This window comes from Artemia sp. Qi Xiang Cuo, chromosome 8 (genome assembly GCF_049724085.1).
Source record: "Artemia sp. Qi Xiang Cuo chromosome 8, ASM4972408v1, whole genome shotgun sequence".
Lineage (NCBI taxonomy): Eukaryota > Metazoa > Arthropoda > Branchiopoda > Anostraca > Artemiidae > Artemia > Artemia sp. Qi Xiang Cuo.
The window spans coordinates 24,074,918-24,092,664 of NC_142801.1; the positions used below are offsets into that span (position 1 = coordinate 24,074,918).

At 33.7% G+C, this 17,747-nt stretch overlaps 1 protein-coding gene across 1 annotated transcript in view; it reads right to left on the minus strand.

Moving 5' to 3' along the window:
- LOC148949262 (contactin-6-like) overlaps positions 1–17,747 on the minus strand; it is a 326,188-nt gene that overhangs the window by 259,729 nt on the left and 48,712 nt on the right. The window contains exon 3 of the mRNA XM_089092664.1: positions 12,608–12,738. Within this exon, the coding sequence (XP_088948790.1) occupies positions 12,608–12,738 (131 nt within the window). The remainder of the gene's footprint in view (positions 1–12,607; positions 12,739–17,747) is intronic.

Sequence of the window (17,747 nt, forward strand, 5' to 3'; positions counted from 1 at the left end):
TAATGGGTAAGGGGGGGGGGGAGCATTTGCCCTCCGATCGGTTTTGGATATTAATAAGGGCAATAGCCCTCTCAATTTCCAATTGAATAAGTCCTTTTCAACTACATTGAACAAAATGGCTATCTCTAAATTTCTATTGGATGTTTATGGGGAAATGGTGGACGTGGGAGGGGTGTTAGTTTTCCTCTAATCACTTTTGACAAATAAAAAGGGCACTAGCCCTTTGAAGTTTTCGAAGTTTCTATTACATAGCTCTATAAAACCTTATATTCCCCCAGGGCAGAACTTACAACCCTTGCCATGAGGGGTATGGGTGGATCATCCTCAAAGACATAATATCCAGAACTTTCATTTGCTTTGAAAAAATGCCAATCTCAAAATATTGATTGGATGTGTTTAGGTAAATGGTGGACGTGAGAGGGAGGTTAGTTGCCCTCCAATCAGTTTCGACTAGCCTATTATAAAGGGCACTAGCTCTTTCAATTTCCAACTGAATGAGCCTTTTTTGAAGTTTCTACGACAACACTTTCTATAAGAAAAACCTTATATGCCCCAAGGGCATAACGTACAACCTTAGCTCTGAGGGCTCTGCGGGGAGTGTCATCCTGAAAGACTTAATTTCCAGAACTTTCATCTATGTTGAGCAAAATGGCTATGGAAAAATTTTGATTGACTGTGTTTGGGGAAATAGTGAGCTTTGGAGGGGGGGGGGCTAGTTGCCCTCCAATCACTTATGACTATTAAAAGGGCACTAGCCCTTTGAAATTCTAATCGAAAGAGCCTTTTTTGAAGCTTTTACTACTAAAACGCTTTCTATAAAAACCTTATATGCCCCCAGGGCGTAACTTAAAACTTTTGCCTTGAGGGGTTTGGGGTGTTTTTCATCCTCAAAATCATAATCATTTCCAGAACATACAACTACGTTCAACAAAATAGCTATCTCAAAATTTGAATTGAATGGGCTTGGGGAAATGGTGGGCGAGAAATGCGGGTTAGTGGCTCTCTATTCACTTTAGACTATTAAAAAGGGCACTAGCCCTTTCAATTTCCGATCAAATGAGCCCTTTTTAAAGTTTCTACGATAACACTTTCTTTAAACACCTTATATCCCCCCAGCAAGGGTTTTAAGTTATATCCTGGGCCCCAGGATAACACCTTATATCCTGGGGCCCAGGATATAACTTAAAACCCTTGCCGTGAAGGCTCTTAGGGGGTTGTCATCCTAAGAGACCTAACTTCTAGAACTTTTAACTATGTTGAACAAAATGAATATCTCAAAAATTTCCTTGGATGTGTCTGGGGTAAGGGTGGTAGTGAGAGGGGGGCTAGTTGCCCTTCAATAACTTTCAACTATTAAAAAGGTCGCAATTTTTAACAACATACACCATTTTATAAATCTGGACACAAATAGTACTGTTTAATTTAGTTTCATACCTCCTCTAGTTGACCTGAAATGGAAAACTTGATACCATTCACAAAAAATCTGTTTACTTTCTTTGATAGCTTAGATACACTTACGCTATTTTGATTTTGTTAAATTTTAAGAGCAGAAGTAGCCCCGAAAGTTTGAACATAATACCCTCAGTCGTTCTTGGGATACTGCTGAGATGCCTTATTGGGTTAATTAGAATTATCAAATTCCATTTTTATTTACTTTTAAGGCAACATCTAGTTTTTAAACATAATGGGCAAATGGGAGAGTGGGCGTGGGAGGGTGGGAGTGGAAGGGAGATTAGTTGCCCAAGGGCATCAGCCCTTTCTATTTTCAATCGAATGAGCCCTTTTAAAAGTTCCCACGACAACTCCTTCGATACGAAGTGCACTGGTCTAAACAACAACAACAACAAAATATATCACTAATTACTTTTGACTATTGAAAAGGGTACTAGCCCTTTGATTTTCAAATCAAATGAGCCCTTTTTCAAGTTTCTACGACAAAGATTTCAATAAGAACCTTATTTGCCCTCAGGGTATAACTTATAGCCCTTGCCTTGAGGGTTGTGGGGGAGTGTCCTCCTCAAAAACATATTTTCTATCTGGAAATCAACCACGCTGAACAAAATGGCTATCCCGAAATTTTTATTGGATGTGTTCGGGGGAACGATGGGCGTGGGCGGGGGGGTTATTTGCCCTCCAATCACTTTTGACTATTAAAAAGGGCACTGGCCCTTTGAATTTCTAATTGAATTAGATTTTTTTTTGAAGTTTCCGCGACAACGCCTTCTATAAAAACCTTATATACCCCCAGGGCATAACTTAAAACCCTTGCCATGAGAGTTGCGGGGGAGTATCCTCCTCAAAAACATATTTGCTATCTGGAAATCAACTACGCTGAGCAAAATGGTTATCTCAAAATTTTGATTGGATATGTTTGGGGGGATGATGGCTGTGGGGGGCCTAGTTACCCTCCAATCACTTTCGACTATTAAAAAGGGCACTAGCCCTTTGAATTTCCAATCGAATGAGATTTTTTTTAAGTTTCTACGACAACGCTTTCTATAAAAACCTTATATGTCCCCAGGACATAGCTTATAATCCTTGGCCTGACGGTTGTGGGGGAGTTTCCTCTTCAAAAATATTTTTCTCTCCGGAAATCTACTACGCTGAACAAAATGGCTATCTCAAAATTCTGATTGGATGTTTTGGGGGGAATGATGGGCGTGGGGGGGGGGGCTAGTTGCCCTTTAATCACTTTCGACTATTAAAAAGGACACTAGCCCTTTGAATTTCCAATAGAATGAGCTTCTACGAAAGTTTCTACGACAACGTCTTCTTTAAAAACTTTGTATGCCCCCAGGGCATAACTGAAAATTTTTCTCCAGCATATAAATAGCAGGCCAAACTATAAAGTCTTAAAAAACGAAAAGATTTAAAGTATTATTTTCTTTTTCCCTGAAAAGACTATGCCAATATAAAACGAACTGAAATTAATTTCAAAATCTTTTTCCACAAAATAAGTTTTTTAAAGAAAAGTGAACTACTCCATTAAACAAAAAATGAGCAAAAATAAAATCAAATGATCTACCAAGCATGAAACTACCACAAATCAGCATCGATAAATAAATGAAACCCAGAACGAATAGAAATTACAATAAATAACCGAGTCAAATTCAAAACGAGCAGAAATTAACATAACTTGGGTGCAAAACCCCTATGCCTTCCCAAGGCGAGAACAAAATTTGCACTTCACTGAAAAAACTATATTTGTTTTTATTTTCATAACTTTAATAATCCAAATAACATTAATATTTTGATTACTAAATATCAGTATATATATATTAAACTGACAATGAACATTCATTTGTATTTTTTTCAGTGAAGTGCAAATTTTGTTCTGGCCTTGGGAAGGCATAGGGGTTTTTCGTCCAACTTATGTTAATTTCTGCTCGTTTTGAGTTTGACTCGGTTATTTATTGTAATTTCTGTTCGTTCTGGGTTTCATTAATTTATTGATGCTGATTTGTGGCAGTTTCACGCTTGGTAGATTATTTGATTTTATTTTTGCTCATTTTTTGTTTAATAGAGTTATTTTTGAGGAAAAAGTTTTTTTTTAATTAATTGTTTGAAATACGGTCAGTTGGCCGGGTACCTAGAACAATCCTTAAGCAATTTTTCTGAAAAACATCCAGCAAATCTTCATCCGCTTTTCGAAGCTCCCATGCTTCAGAGCCATATTTGACTACTATCATCACTGTAGCTTCTAAAATTCTAATCTTGGTTTCTACATTTATCTTCCTATTCTTTCAAACTTTTTTTAAACTATGAAATTAAATTTAAAAAAACAAGTTTTTTAACTGACGGTAAGGAGCGACATTACAACGTAAAACGAACAGAAATTAATCCGTATATGAAAGGGGCTGTCCCCTCCTCAATGTCTCGCCCTTTACGCTAGAGTTTTTTATTTTTAAAAAAATAAAGTTGTGAGAAAGAGTCAAACTTTAGCGTAAAGAGCGAGGCGTTGAGGAGGAAGCAGCCCCTTTTTTTTAGAAACCCCTAGTTCTTAGAAACCCGGATTACCAACAGGAAAAAGCCTAAAAGTTTCTTTATAGAGAGAAATTTACAGAGATAAACTTTTTATAGAGAGACTAGTTTCTAACTAGTGTGTTTGCTCTGGCACTAATCACCCCTTAAAATTTACCCAATAAACTTGTTGTTTAGATCTATAAACTAAATACTCTCTAACTCATTCCCCTTATCATATCTTCGAATTCCATAAGCATAACCAAACACTGGTCTTAAATTATTATTATGATAAATTTTTAATGTATATAATTAAAACTAATTTGTGTTATACTATCGTATTTAAAGATAAATATGTGTTACATCATCCTCTACCTAATGTTTAATTATAATACTTCAGTTACTATGGCTACTGTTCGTTCTTTAATGTAATTTTAGAAACCCGGATTACAAACAGGAAAAAGCCTAAAACTTTCTTTATAGAGAGAAATTTACAGAGATAAACTTTTTATAGAGAGACTAGTTTCTAACTAGTGTGTTTGCTCTGGCACTAATCACCCCTTAACATTTACCCAATAAACTTGTCGTATAGATCTATAAAATAAAACCTCTCTAACCCATTCCCTTTATCATATCTTCGAATTCCATAACCATAACCAAACACAGGTCTTAAATTATTATTATGATAAATTTTTAAGATAAATAATTAAAACTATTTTGTGTTATACTATCGTATTTAAATATAAATTTGTTACATCATCCTCTATGTAATTATTCCTTTTAATACTTCAGTTACTGTGGCTACTGTTCGTTCTTTAATGTAATTCTTAGAAACCCGGATTACAAACAGGAAAAAGCCTAAAAGTTTCTTTATAGAGAGAAATTTACAGAGAACCTTCTTATAGAGAGACTAGTTTCTAACTAGTGTGTTTGCTCTGGCACTAATCACCCCTTAACATTTACCCAATAAACTTGTCGTTTAGATCTATAAAATAAAACCTCTCTAACCCATTCCCTTTATCATATCTTCGAATTCCATAACCATAACCAAACACAGGTCTTAACTTATTATTATGATAAATTTTTAAGATAAATAATTAAAACTAATTTGTGTTATACTATCGTATTTAAATATAAATGTGTTACATCATCCTCTATGTAATGATTCCTTTTAATACTTCAGTTACTGTGGCTACTGTTCGTTCTTTAATGTAATTCTTAGAAACCCGGATTACAAACAGGAAAAAGCCTAAAAGTTTCTTTATAGAGAGAAATTTACAGAGATAAACTTTTTATAGAGAGACTAGTTTCTAACTAGTGTGTATGCTCTGGCAGTAATCACCCCTTAAAATCTACCCATTAAAATTGTTGTTTAGATCTATAAACTAAATACTCTCTAACTCATTCCCCTTATCATATCTTCGAATTCCATAGCCATAACCAAACACTGGTCTTAAATTATTATTATGATAAATTTTTAATGTATATAATTAAAACTAATTTGTGTTATATTATCGTATTTAAAGATAAATATGTGTTACATCATCCTCTACGTAATAATTCCTTTTAATACTTCAGTTACTATGGCTACTGTTCGTTCTTTAATGTAATTTTTAGAAACCCGGATTACCAACAGGAAAAAGCCTAAGAGTTTCTTTATAGAGAGAAATTTACAGAGATAAACTTTTTATAGAGAGACTAGTTTCTAACTAGTGTGTTGCTCTGGCACTAATCACCCCTTAAAATTTACCCATTAAACTTGTTGTTTAGATCTATAAACTAAATACTCTCTAACTCATTCCCCTTATCATATCTTCGAATTCCATAACCATAACCAAACACTGGTCTTAAATTATTATTATGATAAATTTTTAATGTATATAATTAAAACTAATTTGTGTTATACTATCTTATTTAAAGATAAATATGTGTTACATCATCCTCTACCTAATGATTCCTTTTAATACTTCAGTTACTATGGCTACTGTTCGTTCTTTAATGTAATTTTAGAAACCCGGATTACCAACAGGAAAAAGCCTAAAACTTTCTTTATAGAGAGAAATTTACAGAGAACCTTCTTATAAAGAGACTAGTTTCTAACCAGTGTGTTTGCTCTTGCACTAATTACCCCTTAAAATTTACCCATTAAACTTGTCATTTAGACCTATAAACTAAAACCTCTCTAACTCGTTCCCTTATCATCTTCGAATTCCATAACCATAACCAAACACAGGTCTGAACTTATTATTACGATGAATTTTAAAGGTAAATAATTCAAACTATTTTGTGTTATACTATCGTATTTAAATATAAATGTGTTACATCATCCTCCATGTAATGATTCCTTTTAATACTTCAATTACTATGGCTACTGTTCGTTCTTTAATGTAATTCTTAGAAACCTGGATTACAAACAGGAAAAAGCCAATGGCTTTTTTTACTTGGAATAGTAAGACACGATCCTCAGTATGGCACCATACCCCAGATAAGCAACAATTCAAAAGATTCTTCTAGTATCTTATTTTTTAGTCACTATGCGCGGTAGTTTTTTCTTTACTAGGTTTCAGCTATATCCGTTGCAAGTTACATAGTCCCTATTTATGATGAACTATATCGATGAATTATATATGTCTTATGTTATCTTGTCGAAAGATAAGCGCGTATAAATATAGCATTCACTTATTACTTCATATATGGTTTCTACCTATGATTATAACGTCATTCATCAAGATTGGTTATAAAAATGCAGTTTTTAGTGGAAAAATTGATTCTATTTAAAATGAAAAATTTTAATTACAAATGGCACTAGATCTAGTAATTTCCTTTAAAATGAGCCACTGATCAATTCTCTACAATGTTCCAGTGCCAAGCTATATGTGGAAAAGAAAAGAGAGAAAACAAGATGCCGTTTAGACAGAATACTGAAGTAGCTGCCACTTTTCTTGATTTCAGTCCAATATATTTCACGTGTTTTTCAAGCCAAGGGAAAGTAAGCTTCCTATATAGGGCTTTCGGACAAGGCGGTTCTAAAAGTGTACTTTTTGTTTTGATCTGGGTCTATTTTAGGAGTTATGGGTTATATATATTTTACATTAGACGTGATCGTGTCTCACTAGGTTGCTAGCTACCATTGCAACCCGGATAACGCATAAACAACTGATGTTTAGGTTGGTCAGTACTAGGTTACAATCATTAACTGGTAAAGTTTTGAACAGGAAAAAAATGCTTTGAAAAAAAAAATTACTAAAACATTTTTTTTATAATAATAAGAACATAAAAATACATTATGGAGGAGAGGCATTCATAAATGGATTGATAGATTTGAAGTATAAGCCGTTAAGTTCATCCCTTTACGCTTAAAAAGTTCTCCTTTTAATGTCTCATAAAAATTCGATGCGTCTGATCCTGCATTCAAACAAATTTTGTTACTAGCAATTTGTGTGAACGCATTATTTTGAGGAAGAAGCGAAAGATAAAATTGGATATTCAGGCACTTCAAACAGTATTTTAAACAGTACAAGTATGCAATATATAAATGTTATATACAACACGATTAAACAGATGTTTCTAAAATAAAAAATTCTAATATTTAACTATTTTTATCCTTAAAATTTTTTGAGTTCCCGTTTGAAAATCAATCGATAGATTTCTTCAAAAACCTTCAAATGGTAAGAAAATTCCAGAAATGAATGTCAATAAGAATTATTTGTCACCTGGTAATATAACAACTGTTAATGGTGCTATGATTAATAAATTTACATTTGAACAGATTTGCTTTCAGCTTTTCTGTAAAATTCTTTGCGTCTGATACTAGGTTCCAATAAATTCTCTATCAGCAATTCGTGTTAGCGCATTATTTGGAGGGATAATAAATAAAGGAACGTACACAAACTTCAATCAGTATCTTAAACAGCATAAGACTGCAATATATAATTCCAATGAACGAAACGTGTCAACAGTTGTTTTTAAAATGATAGAAAAAATACAATAATTTTTTTTATCCTTTGAATTTTTTTAATTCTGGCTTCAAAGCCCCTCAATTATTTCCTTAAACAACATTCCGAATCGTAAGAGATTTCCTTTAACAAATGTTATATTAATTATTTATTATCTCATGGAATAACAACTGTTAGTGGAGTTGTTTTTAACAACTTTTTCTTAGACAATGGAAACAGGCGCATATGTATAAGAAAACTGAGATTCGTTTCAAAGACCAAAAAACTAACTTGACCTTTTCTATTCATCACTCGGTAAAACATTTAAAATGTGATATGTCATGAGTTAATTAAAACTTCGGAAGCTTGACATATAAAAAAGGAGATGAAAGTAAATCGGGAACAAAATGCCTCATGAACTTTGTGAAAAGAAGCGCTAACAATAGTACTTCGATACCTCTTATTTATCTGAAATTTAGACTCTTTGCTTGGTAAATCTTCTGGGTGATGTTCCTATTGACAGTAGTACAAGGCTTTATTTATCTTTTATGATGTTATTGTGTGTCGATTTCTTCTACAAAAATCTTAGTTTTAACTTCTTCCATGATATGTTGCAAAGTTGTAACACTAAATCCTAATTGAAATGGATTTCTGCCACTGGAAAAACCTTTTTTCAATTCGATTTTGTTTATAGCGTTAAGATTTTATTGGCATTTTTGGACTAACTGTTTGGTATTCATAATTCTAACAAATAGTGTAGAATATGATAAAAAATAAGGTCCAATTCAATTCCGGGACTTTCAGCTAAGCGTTTTTTACTTTTACCTTTGAGACTCATAACTAATTTTATAATTCAAAACTCATGTATGCGTGGAGGGGCTCTTTTTAACCGCGAATACTACGGTAAATAATTGCTCTAGAACGTTGCTTATGCTATAATATTTAATCCAACTTATAACAATCTAAAATAAACGAGAAATAAAAAGAATAAAAATCTTCCAGAGCAATTGCTGTCGCAAAGGGCGTCGAGTTGACGTTTCAGTAACTTTTTTTTACAAGGACATGCAGCAAACCTGTTGCTCAACCTTGCCGAAGCGAGGTTTGAAACCTGGCTCTGTATTACCATTCATTTGTCCGTTCATTTGTTAATTGGTATATATGTGATGAGTTTTTCGGAAGAAAACATTTAATTTTACAAACCTTGTAACTTCATGACATTACCGTGTGTTACTAATTCTCTACGTTTGATTAGTTTTCGTACTATGAATTTATTTCCAAGCTACGAGTCAAATCAGGGTGCAATAACTTCGGGTAGAATCATGGGATTTGGATTAGAATTATCTTCTTAAATCTGAATCGGATTAAATCTGATTAGAATTCCAATTTAGACTCAGATTAAGGTTCAGATTCGCCCGTCTTTTGTTTCGATCTAAGTTAAAAAGTAGATGCTAAACTTCGGATATCTCAGCCACAGCAAAATTTAAAACTTCGCTAATTTGAAACAGCATGTTTGTCTCCAAAGGCAGAAGATATTCACTCCCATGTTTGCTTTTGTTGCTCTAAATTGCATAAACTATTCAAAATATACGGGGTTCTGAACATATATATAAACATTAGATGAAAATGGAGTCAGTTTTGTTTTTTGACAAGTAAACTTCAGATTGCAAATTGTCTTCTGAAACTATCGAGAAATAAAAAAAAATCTAATTTAAAAAGGAAAGATTCTTCCTTCATTTATAATGCTTGATACAATATGTCGGTTCAATAAACCAAATTTTACAGAAAAATGTATTGCTGTAATGGAAAGCGATGTTAACACAAAATGTTATCTCTGTCCGATAACTTTTAAATCAAATTGACAAATAGTATGACAAACAAAGTCCGTTTTTCAAACTTAGAGGAATTATGGGAATCTGTGAGCAAAGGAAATTTTTCTTAATTTAGGGCTCTTGCCCCTGGAGATGCGAGGGTCATATCATCCCTTAAACTCTTACCATCATAATAGGTATGTCATTATGAGCATTGCCAGTGCACTGCTCTTCCTGAGGGTTTTTTCGTGAAAAGCCGTGTCTTAGTGTCAAAAGAGTGTCAGTCGCAAAACAAAACAATGACAAGTGAAGCTGGTTTATAAGCCGGGGTAGTAAAATTATACCAACAAGTTGCGAACAACGAGCAAAAATTCGAGTTATTTAAAAACCGACCTCGCTTACAATGTTATGATCAATATTTTTGTATAAGCCAGAGTTAATAAAAATGGTTTAAATCATTAGCTTTCAAGGTTTTATCTTTAGCCGATCCTGCAGTGTGTTGCTTCAGCTGAGCTGAATCTCTGGGTCCCGTATTACCAAACTGAGATCAAACCCACTGCGCTACCACAGGACTGGGAGTTTTATTAAAATATGAGTGTAATAGTTTGAATTTAATGTCAAAATTGAATAGCCAAAAACATTTTCTGCTAGTTGGCTGGGTTCCGTTTCCAAATGCAGCCAATTTTTGTCTTCTTGGCTTTAGCAGTCTGGCAGCTTTCTGCCGCGAATAACAGATAGGTCGCGAAAGAGGTCGCACTATCAAGGTCGCGAAAAAGTCCCTCTTTAGAACAGCCTACCATGGAAACCAAAAGAAAAAAAAGAATTGTCACATTGCTTTCTTAGGTCAATCCATACCTGAAAACCAGGATTTTCTAAGATTCTTCTTCTGGTTCTTAGAAAATATTGAAGGCCAAAATTTATGCGTGAAGTTTCTCTACTGTTTTCAAGCCAAACCACGAAAAACAATAAGTGGAAACTAGTTTCCACTTATTTAAGTTTCCACTTAATAGTGGTACTAATAATAGCTCGGTAAATTCGACATCATTTTTCGTTTGTAAAAGTTAAACGGTATTACAAACACTTGCAAATAATCTCATTTAAAGGAAATATATGTTGAGTTTACCAGTATGTTGTGTTAAGTATACACAATATTTTCTGTTTGTGCTATATGGACTAGTGTAATTTCTTATCATCTAGCTTAACAGTTTGGGATCTGGGTTTGAGCTTCTTTTCTTAGTTTCTGAAGTGAAAGAATGGATTTAATATTTTTACTTTACGTTTTATAAATAAAGTAATAAAAGGGTACTTTTGGAATCTGAAGAAAACAAGGACTCTATTGATACGGGAGCATATAAGCTTGTTTTAAGTTGGGTTTTGTCATTTATTATAGTTTCTTTTCGTCTTCAGTTTCATCTATATTGAGAGGGATTTCTGTTTCCCCCTGTTTATTTCTGTTCATACTAACTCCAATTTAAAGTTTTCCTTTTTAATTTTATTCTTTACACTCTTTCAAAAGCTTCATTTTTGGTAAAAGCTTTTAAAATTAATAGCATGATAAAAGCTACTGATAGAAGTGAGATAAATTGCTTCCGAGGAACGCAACCCCTCTCCCAGAACATTTTAATTTAAATTTATGAATGTCGTAGAAAATATAGGAAACATCTTTTCTTAGTACAATCGATCTTACTTATAATTTCGTCTTAATCTGTAAGGATTCCCTAGAAATTAAGGTCAGGGGAAATCTTCTCAAATTGACTATTTTCGGCTTTACTTTGCAATCATTGGAACTACTTCAACTTCAACTAACTAGAACAGAAGCAAGATAGAATCGAAGGGATGAGGAAACAAGCAAGTTCACACGAGTGATTTTATCACTTTTTTCCCGTTTTATGGAAGTCAAAGATAAAGTTTAAGTACTGCTTAAATTAAGAATCCCTCATTCAGTATTAACTCGTAAAATAAATTTAGCTTGTTTTAAATTGCTATTATCGGTGCTCTAGATTGATGGTAGCCTTTGAATTAGAGCCATTGGGAATTATATTTAAATCTATACTCTTTAAAAATGGAATAGCGAAACACGAACTCTCTTTAGTTCCGCACTTCAGATTCGTGGAATCTACTGAGCCTTCTGCAATAAAATTCTGAATTTGCCGCATATCATTTGTTTTGACATTGAAAATATTTGTTCCCTCTCTATCTCCCTCTCTCACTCTCTCTCTCTCTCTCTCTCACTCTCTCTCTCTCTCACTCTCTCTCACTATCTCTCTCTCTCTCTCTCTCTCTCTCTCTCTGTCTCTCTCTCTCTCTCTCTCTCTCTCTCTCTCTCTCTCTCTCTCTCTCTCTCTCTCTCTCTCTCTCTCTCTCTCTCTCTCTCTCTCTCTCTCTCTCTCTCTCTCTCTCTCTCTCGCTTCATTTCTCACTACCAAATAGATTTTAAATATTCGAAAAACTGCCGCATCAAGTACAATTATCCTTTGATAATAAAAAAAATTAAGCTCTTCTAGTTGTAAACAAATACATAACTATAATTATGTCTCGTTATGCGTAGGTTATTTAAAAAGAGATCGAAAAGTAATCATTTTCAGATATGTTCATTTGTCCCGTTTATACTAATTCGATTGGTTATTTCTTTACATTCCACATTTCTCTTTCTCTATTATCTTTCCGTTTCGTTGCATTTTCTCCTGTAATCCCACTATTTTAAATTGTATTCTCCGGAGACTATACAAATTCGTTTTAGGTCTAGAGTCTCATTCACACTGCTATCAATAACCTTTATTATTGGGATTCTAATCTTACTCAGTTTATAAGCATATATAAGTAGGGTCACAGTTTGGTCTATTAATGTGATGGAAATCATTCAATAAATAGTCGAAAGAAGGAATCATTGCAGCTTTAACTTACATTATGTCTCCAAGACAGTTTCGTAGCCTTAGGATAAGCTTTGACTTTGCACTCAAAGTAAACGTCATCGCCTTCTTTAATTTCATTGGGCTTAAGATTGAGGCCAAAGGATACAAACGTAATTGGCGTGTCTGAAATTAAGTTTTAAATGAGTTCCAGGCTAAATAAGCTAAAGGATCGTAAAGTGTACAGCGCCTAACGAGAAACGTCAACCTGAAGATCAAGTTTTGTCACCCAAAACTATAGTTTCTTGAATATTTGACTAAAAATTCCCTGTTGAAAGGTTACTTTAAGCTTTAACCACTTATGGGCCAGTAAGATATCAAATCAACTAAGTCTTATGATTTTAATGGAAAAAAAAACACCCAAGACCCTGTGTGTTAATTTCTGTGTTTGAGATAGAGAGCATGAAAAAAGTGTAGAATATATTCATTCAACTACCATAAATTCATTTGCATTCTGGTAAGGATTTAATCAAATTGGTAAAAAAAAATTAGCTTTAGACATTCAGTTTTTTATTCAGTTTTTGTTACTTGTAAGCTTTGTTATTCAGTCTTAAAGGATATCAACAGTTCATGATAACGAACTTTAATTAAAGAGCAACTCGTTCTAATAGTAAGCGAAAGTCTATAAATCAGATTGATAATAAAATATACATCAAATGAATTGGCTTTTTGAGGTGACCCTGAATATGTTATTTGATTAATTTTAACGTTACCACATAAAGTAACGAGCCTTATAGATTGATAAAATTCCAATAAATGGGATAAACAATCCTAACAAGAGGATTGATCAAAATGGAAATCAAACATTTCGTGGTAACGAACTGTAAGTAAGGAGCGACCCGGCTCAATGGTAACCGAAACTCTAGAAAACGGGTTTTTGATACCAATAGATATATCAAAAGAATCAGATTTCAATGCTGATTTCAAATATATAACTTTCATCAAGTTTAGTGCTACCCAACGAAAGTTACGCGCCTGAGAAAATTTGGCTGATTTTCAAAAAAAGGGGGAAAGACCCCTAAAAGTTATATAACCTTAATGAAAATCACACCATCATATTCAGCGTATCAGAGAACCCTACTGTAGAGGTTTCAAGCTCCTATCTACAAAAATGTGGAATTTTACATTTTTGCCAGAAGAAAGATCACGGATGCGTGTTTATTTTTTTGTTTTTTTTTTTTTTTCTTTTTTTTTCTTTTCCCCAGGGGTGATCGTATCGAACCAGTGGTCCTAGAATATCGTGGGAGGGCTAATTGGAACGGAAATTAAAAGTTCTAGTGCCCTTCTTAAGTGGCCAAAAAAAATGGAGGGCAACTAGGCCCCCTCCCACGCTTATTTTTTTCCCAAAGTCACCTGATCAAAATTTTGAGATAGCCATTTTGTTCAGCATGGTCAAAAATATGATAAATATGTCTTTTAGGGTGACTTAATCCCCCGAAGTACCCAGAGGGAGGGCTAAAAGTTATGATCTTTACCCAATGTTAACATAGAGTATTGGTTATTGGGAAGTATACAGAAGTTTTCAGCAGTTTTTTTTTCTGGTAGTGGGAGGGAAGGGTGGGTGGGGGGTTATGTTGGAGGATCTGTTCATGAAGGAATTTTTCATGGGGGAAGGGAAATTGCCATGAAGGGGGCGCCGGACTTGCCAGCATTATTTATTGGTTATTGGGAAGTATACAACCATTTTCAGGAAGGATTTTTTCTGGAGGGGGGGGGCTAGAGGAGGGGATTACTCTAGAGAATATTTCCGTGGAGGATGTTTCTTTGGGGTAAGGGACATTTCTATGAAGGGGGCACCGGATTTCCAAGCATTATTTAAAAAACGATCAGAAATTAAATAAAAAAAAACAAGTTTTTTCAACTGAAATATAAGAAGGAATATTAGAACGTAAAACGAACAGAAATTATAACGTATGTGAGGGGAATCTCCCCCAAGTCAATACCTCGCTCTTTACGCTACAGTTTTTTTTAGTGCTTTCAAAAGAGCTATCTATTCTAATTAAACGGCCTTTGTGATTCAGGGGTTTGTGAATAGATTTTTTTTTAACTTTTAGCTTAAATAGCATGTTATTGACTAAGGGGATAACCCCCTCATATACGTAATAACATATACGTAATAAAAAAAAACAATAAAAAAAACAAGCGATACGGCTCAATTATAATCGAAACTTTTAAAAACGGAATTTTGATGTCAATAAATGTATCAAAAGAATGTGTTTATAATGCTGATTCTAAATATATAAATTTTATTAAGTTTAGTATTACTCATCAAAGGCTACGACCCTGAGAAAATTTACTAGATTTTTTAAAGAGGGGGGAAACATCCCCTACAAGTGAAAGAATTTTAATGAAAATCACACCGTCAGATTCAGCGTATCAGAAAACCCTATTACATAGGTTTCAATCTCATATCTGCAAAAATCTGCAACTTTGTATTTTTTGCCAGAAGAAAAATATACGAATATAGAAGTTTGTTACGTAAGTTAATTTGTAAAGACATCCATTTAGCAAAAGAAAAGTAAAGTTTTTATGCAAATAAAAGCTGCATTAACTAAAAAAACGATCAGAAATTAAATAAAAAAAACAAGTTTTTTAAATTGAAAGTAAGGTGCGACATTAAAACTTAAACCAAACAGAAATTATTCCGTATACGAAAGGGGCTGTCCCCTCCTCAACGCCTCGCTCTTTGCGCTAAAGTTACAATCTGTCTTACAACTCTATGTTTTAAAACAATAAAAAGCTTAAGCGTGAACAGAAAGGTGTTGAGGAGGGTACAGCCCCTTTCACATACGGAATAATTTCTGTTCGTTTTAAGTTTTAATGTCGCTCCTTACTTTCAGTTTAAAAAACTTGTTTTTTTTTATTTAATTACACAAAGAAGCTCAGAATATCAGAGAACCTCCTTGCAGAAATTTGAAGCTTCTACCTACCAAAATGTGAGACTTCGCATTTTCCGAGATGGATAATCACGGATGCCTATTTATTTCATTGTTTTTTTTTGTTTTATTTTTCAAGAGTAGAAAAATTGTAGAGAATTTTAATTCTATAGATGTAATGGCAAAGTTGTCCTTGCTATACGAGGGGCTGTCAGAATCCAACTTTTCGAAGTTTGAGCCCATTGGTCGTCTATCCCCGTTGTTTTCAGCTAGTTGACTGTATTTGTGTGTTTTTTTTGTATTCGGTATATTTCTTTACTTCACTTTTAATTTTATTTTAAAGTAGATTATAAAGAATTGTTATTCTTATTTTTATTCTCTCACGCCCACCATTTCCCAAACACATCCAATCAAAGTTTTTAGATATCCATTTTGTTCAACGTAGTCAAAAGTTCTGGAAATTAGGTCTTTTAGGATGATAACCCCATCAGAGCTTTCAGTGAAAGGGTTGTAAGTTTTGCCCTTAGGGCATATAAGGTTTATATAGAACGTCGTTGTAGAAATTTCAAAAGGGGCTCATTTGATTGGAAATTGAAGTTGCCCTTTTTAATAGTCGAAAGTGAGTGGAGAGTAAGTAACCCCCCCCTCTCACGCCCTCCATTTCCCCAAACACTTTCAATCAAAGTTTAGAAATACCCATTTTGTTCAACGTAGTTGAAAGTTCTGGAAATTTTTTATTTTAGGATGACAAACACCCCAGAGTCCCCAGGGCAATGGTTGTAAGTTATGCCCTGGGGGAATATAAGGTTTTTAATGACAGAGTTGTCATAAAAACTTCAAAAAGGGCTCATTCAATTGGAAATTGAGAAGGCTAGTACCCTTTTTAATAGTTGAAAGTGATTGGACGGTAACTAACCCCTCTCTCAAGCCCAGCATTCCCCAAACACATCCAATCAATATTTTCATATAGCCATTTTGTTTATCGTAGTAGAAAGTTCTAGAAATTAGGTCTGTGAAAATGACAACACCCCCCGTCCCCCAGCCCTCAGGGCGAGGGTTTTAAGTTATCTCCCGGGGGCATATAAGGTTTTTATTGAAAGCGTTGTCGTTGAAACTTCAAAAGGGCTCATTTGATTGGAAATTGAAAGGGCTATTGCCTTTTTTAATAGTTGAAAGTGATTGGAGAAAGACTAATGCCCCTCACACACCCACCATTTTCCCAGACACATCCAATCAAAATTTTGAGAGAGCCATTTTGTGTAACGTAGTTGAAAGTTCTGGAAATTAGGTCTTAGAGGATGACAACCACCCTCACAGCCCTTAGGGTAAGCGTTGTAATTTATGCCCTGGGGGCATATAAGGTGCTTATAGGAAGTGTTTGCATTGGAAGTGTCATTGAAAAAATACAAATGAATGTGCATTGTCAGTTTAATATACATATACTGATATTAAAAAATCAAAATCTTAATATTATTTTATTTATTAAAGTTATAAAAGTAAAAGCATTTATATTTTTTTCAGTAAAGTGCAAATTATGTTCTGGCCTTGGGAAGGCATAGGGATTCTGTGCCCAACTTATGTTAATTTCCGCTCATTTTGAGTTGGACTCGGTTAATTATTGTAATTACTGTTCGTTTTGGGTTTCATTTATTTATCGATGCTGACTTGTGGTAGTTTCACGCTTGGTAGATTATTTGATTTTATTTTTGCCCATTTTTTGTTTAATGGAGTCCTTTATTTTTCTTTGAAAAACTTATTTTGTGGCAAAAGTTTTTTTAATTAATTTTAAAATAATGGGAGTTTTTGAATAATAACGCAAAAAAATAAAATATAAAGTTCTCGAGAAAATAGTTTTCTGTATATATTGTATGCGCACGTAAAGAATCTAATATCTGCTAAATTTGGTTCCGCCCGTCTTTTATATTCTGCAATGTTAAAATTAGGATTTAGGAAAAACAAGTTAATAAAGTAAGAAGGAAGAACATACTTTTCCTAGTTTATTATCACAAGGGAGTAGTACTATAGGGATAATTTAGCTCTAGTGTTGGCAGTTATCTAGTGTTTGTACATTCTTGCTTTTCTTCATTATAAGCGACTAAACAAGTACAAATAATACTATCCGAGGAAAATACTTAAGACAATGCTACTAGAGACGTCAAAATGTGTTAGAACGAGATTTATAACAAATTAATCCCGCAGAAAGAGGGATTGAGTAACATAATAAGAGTTAACATTTTAAAGGACAAAGGAAATGATAAT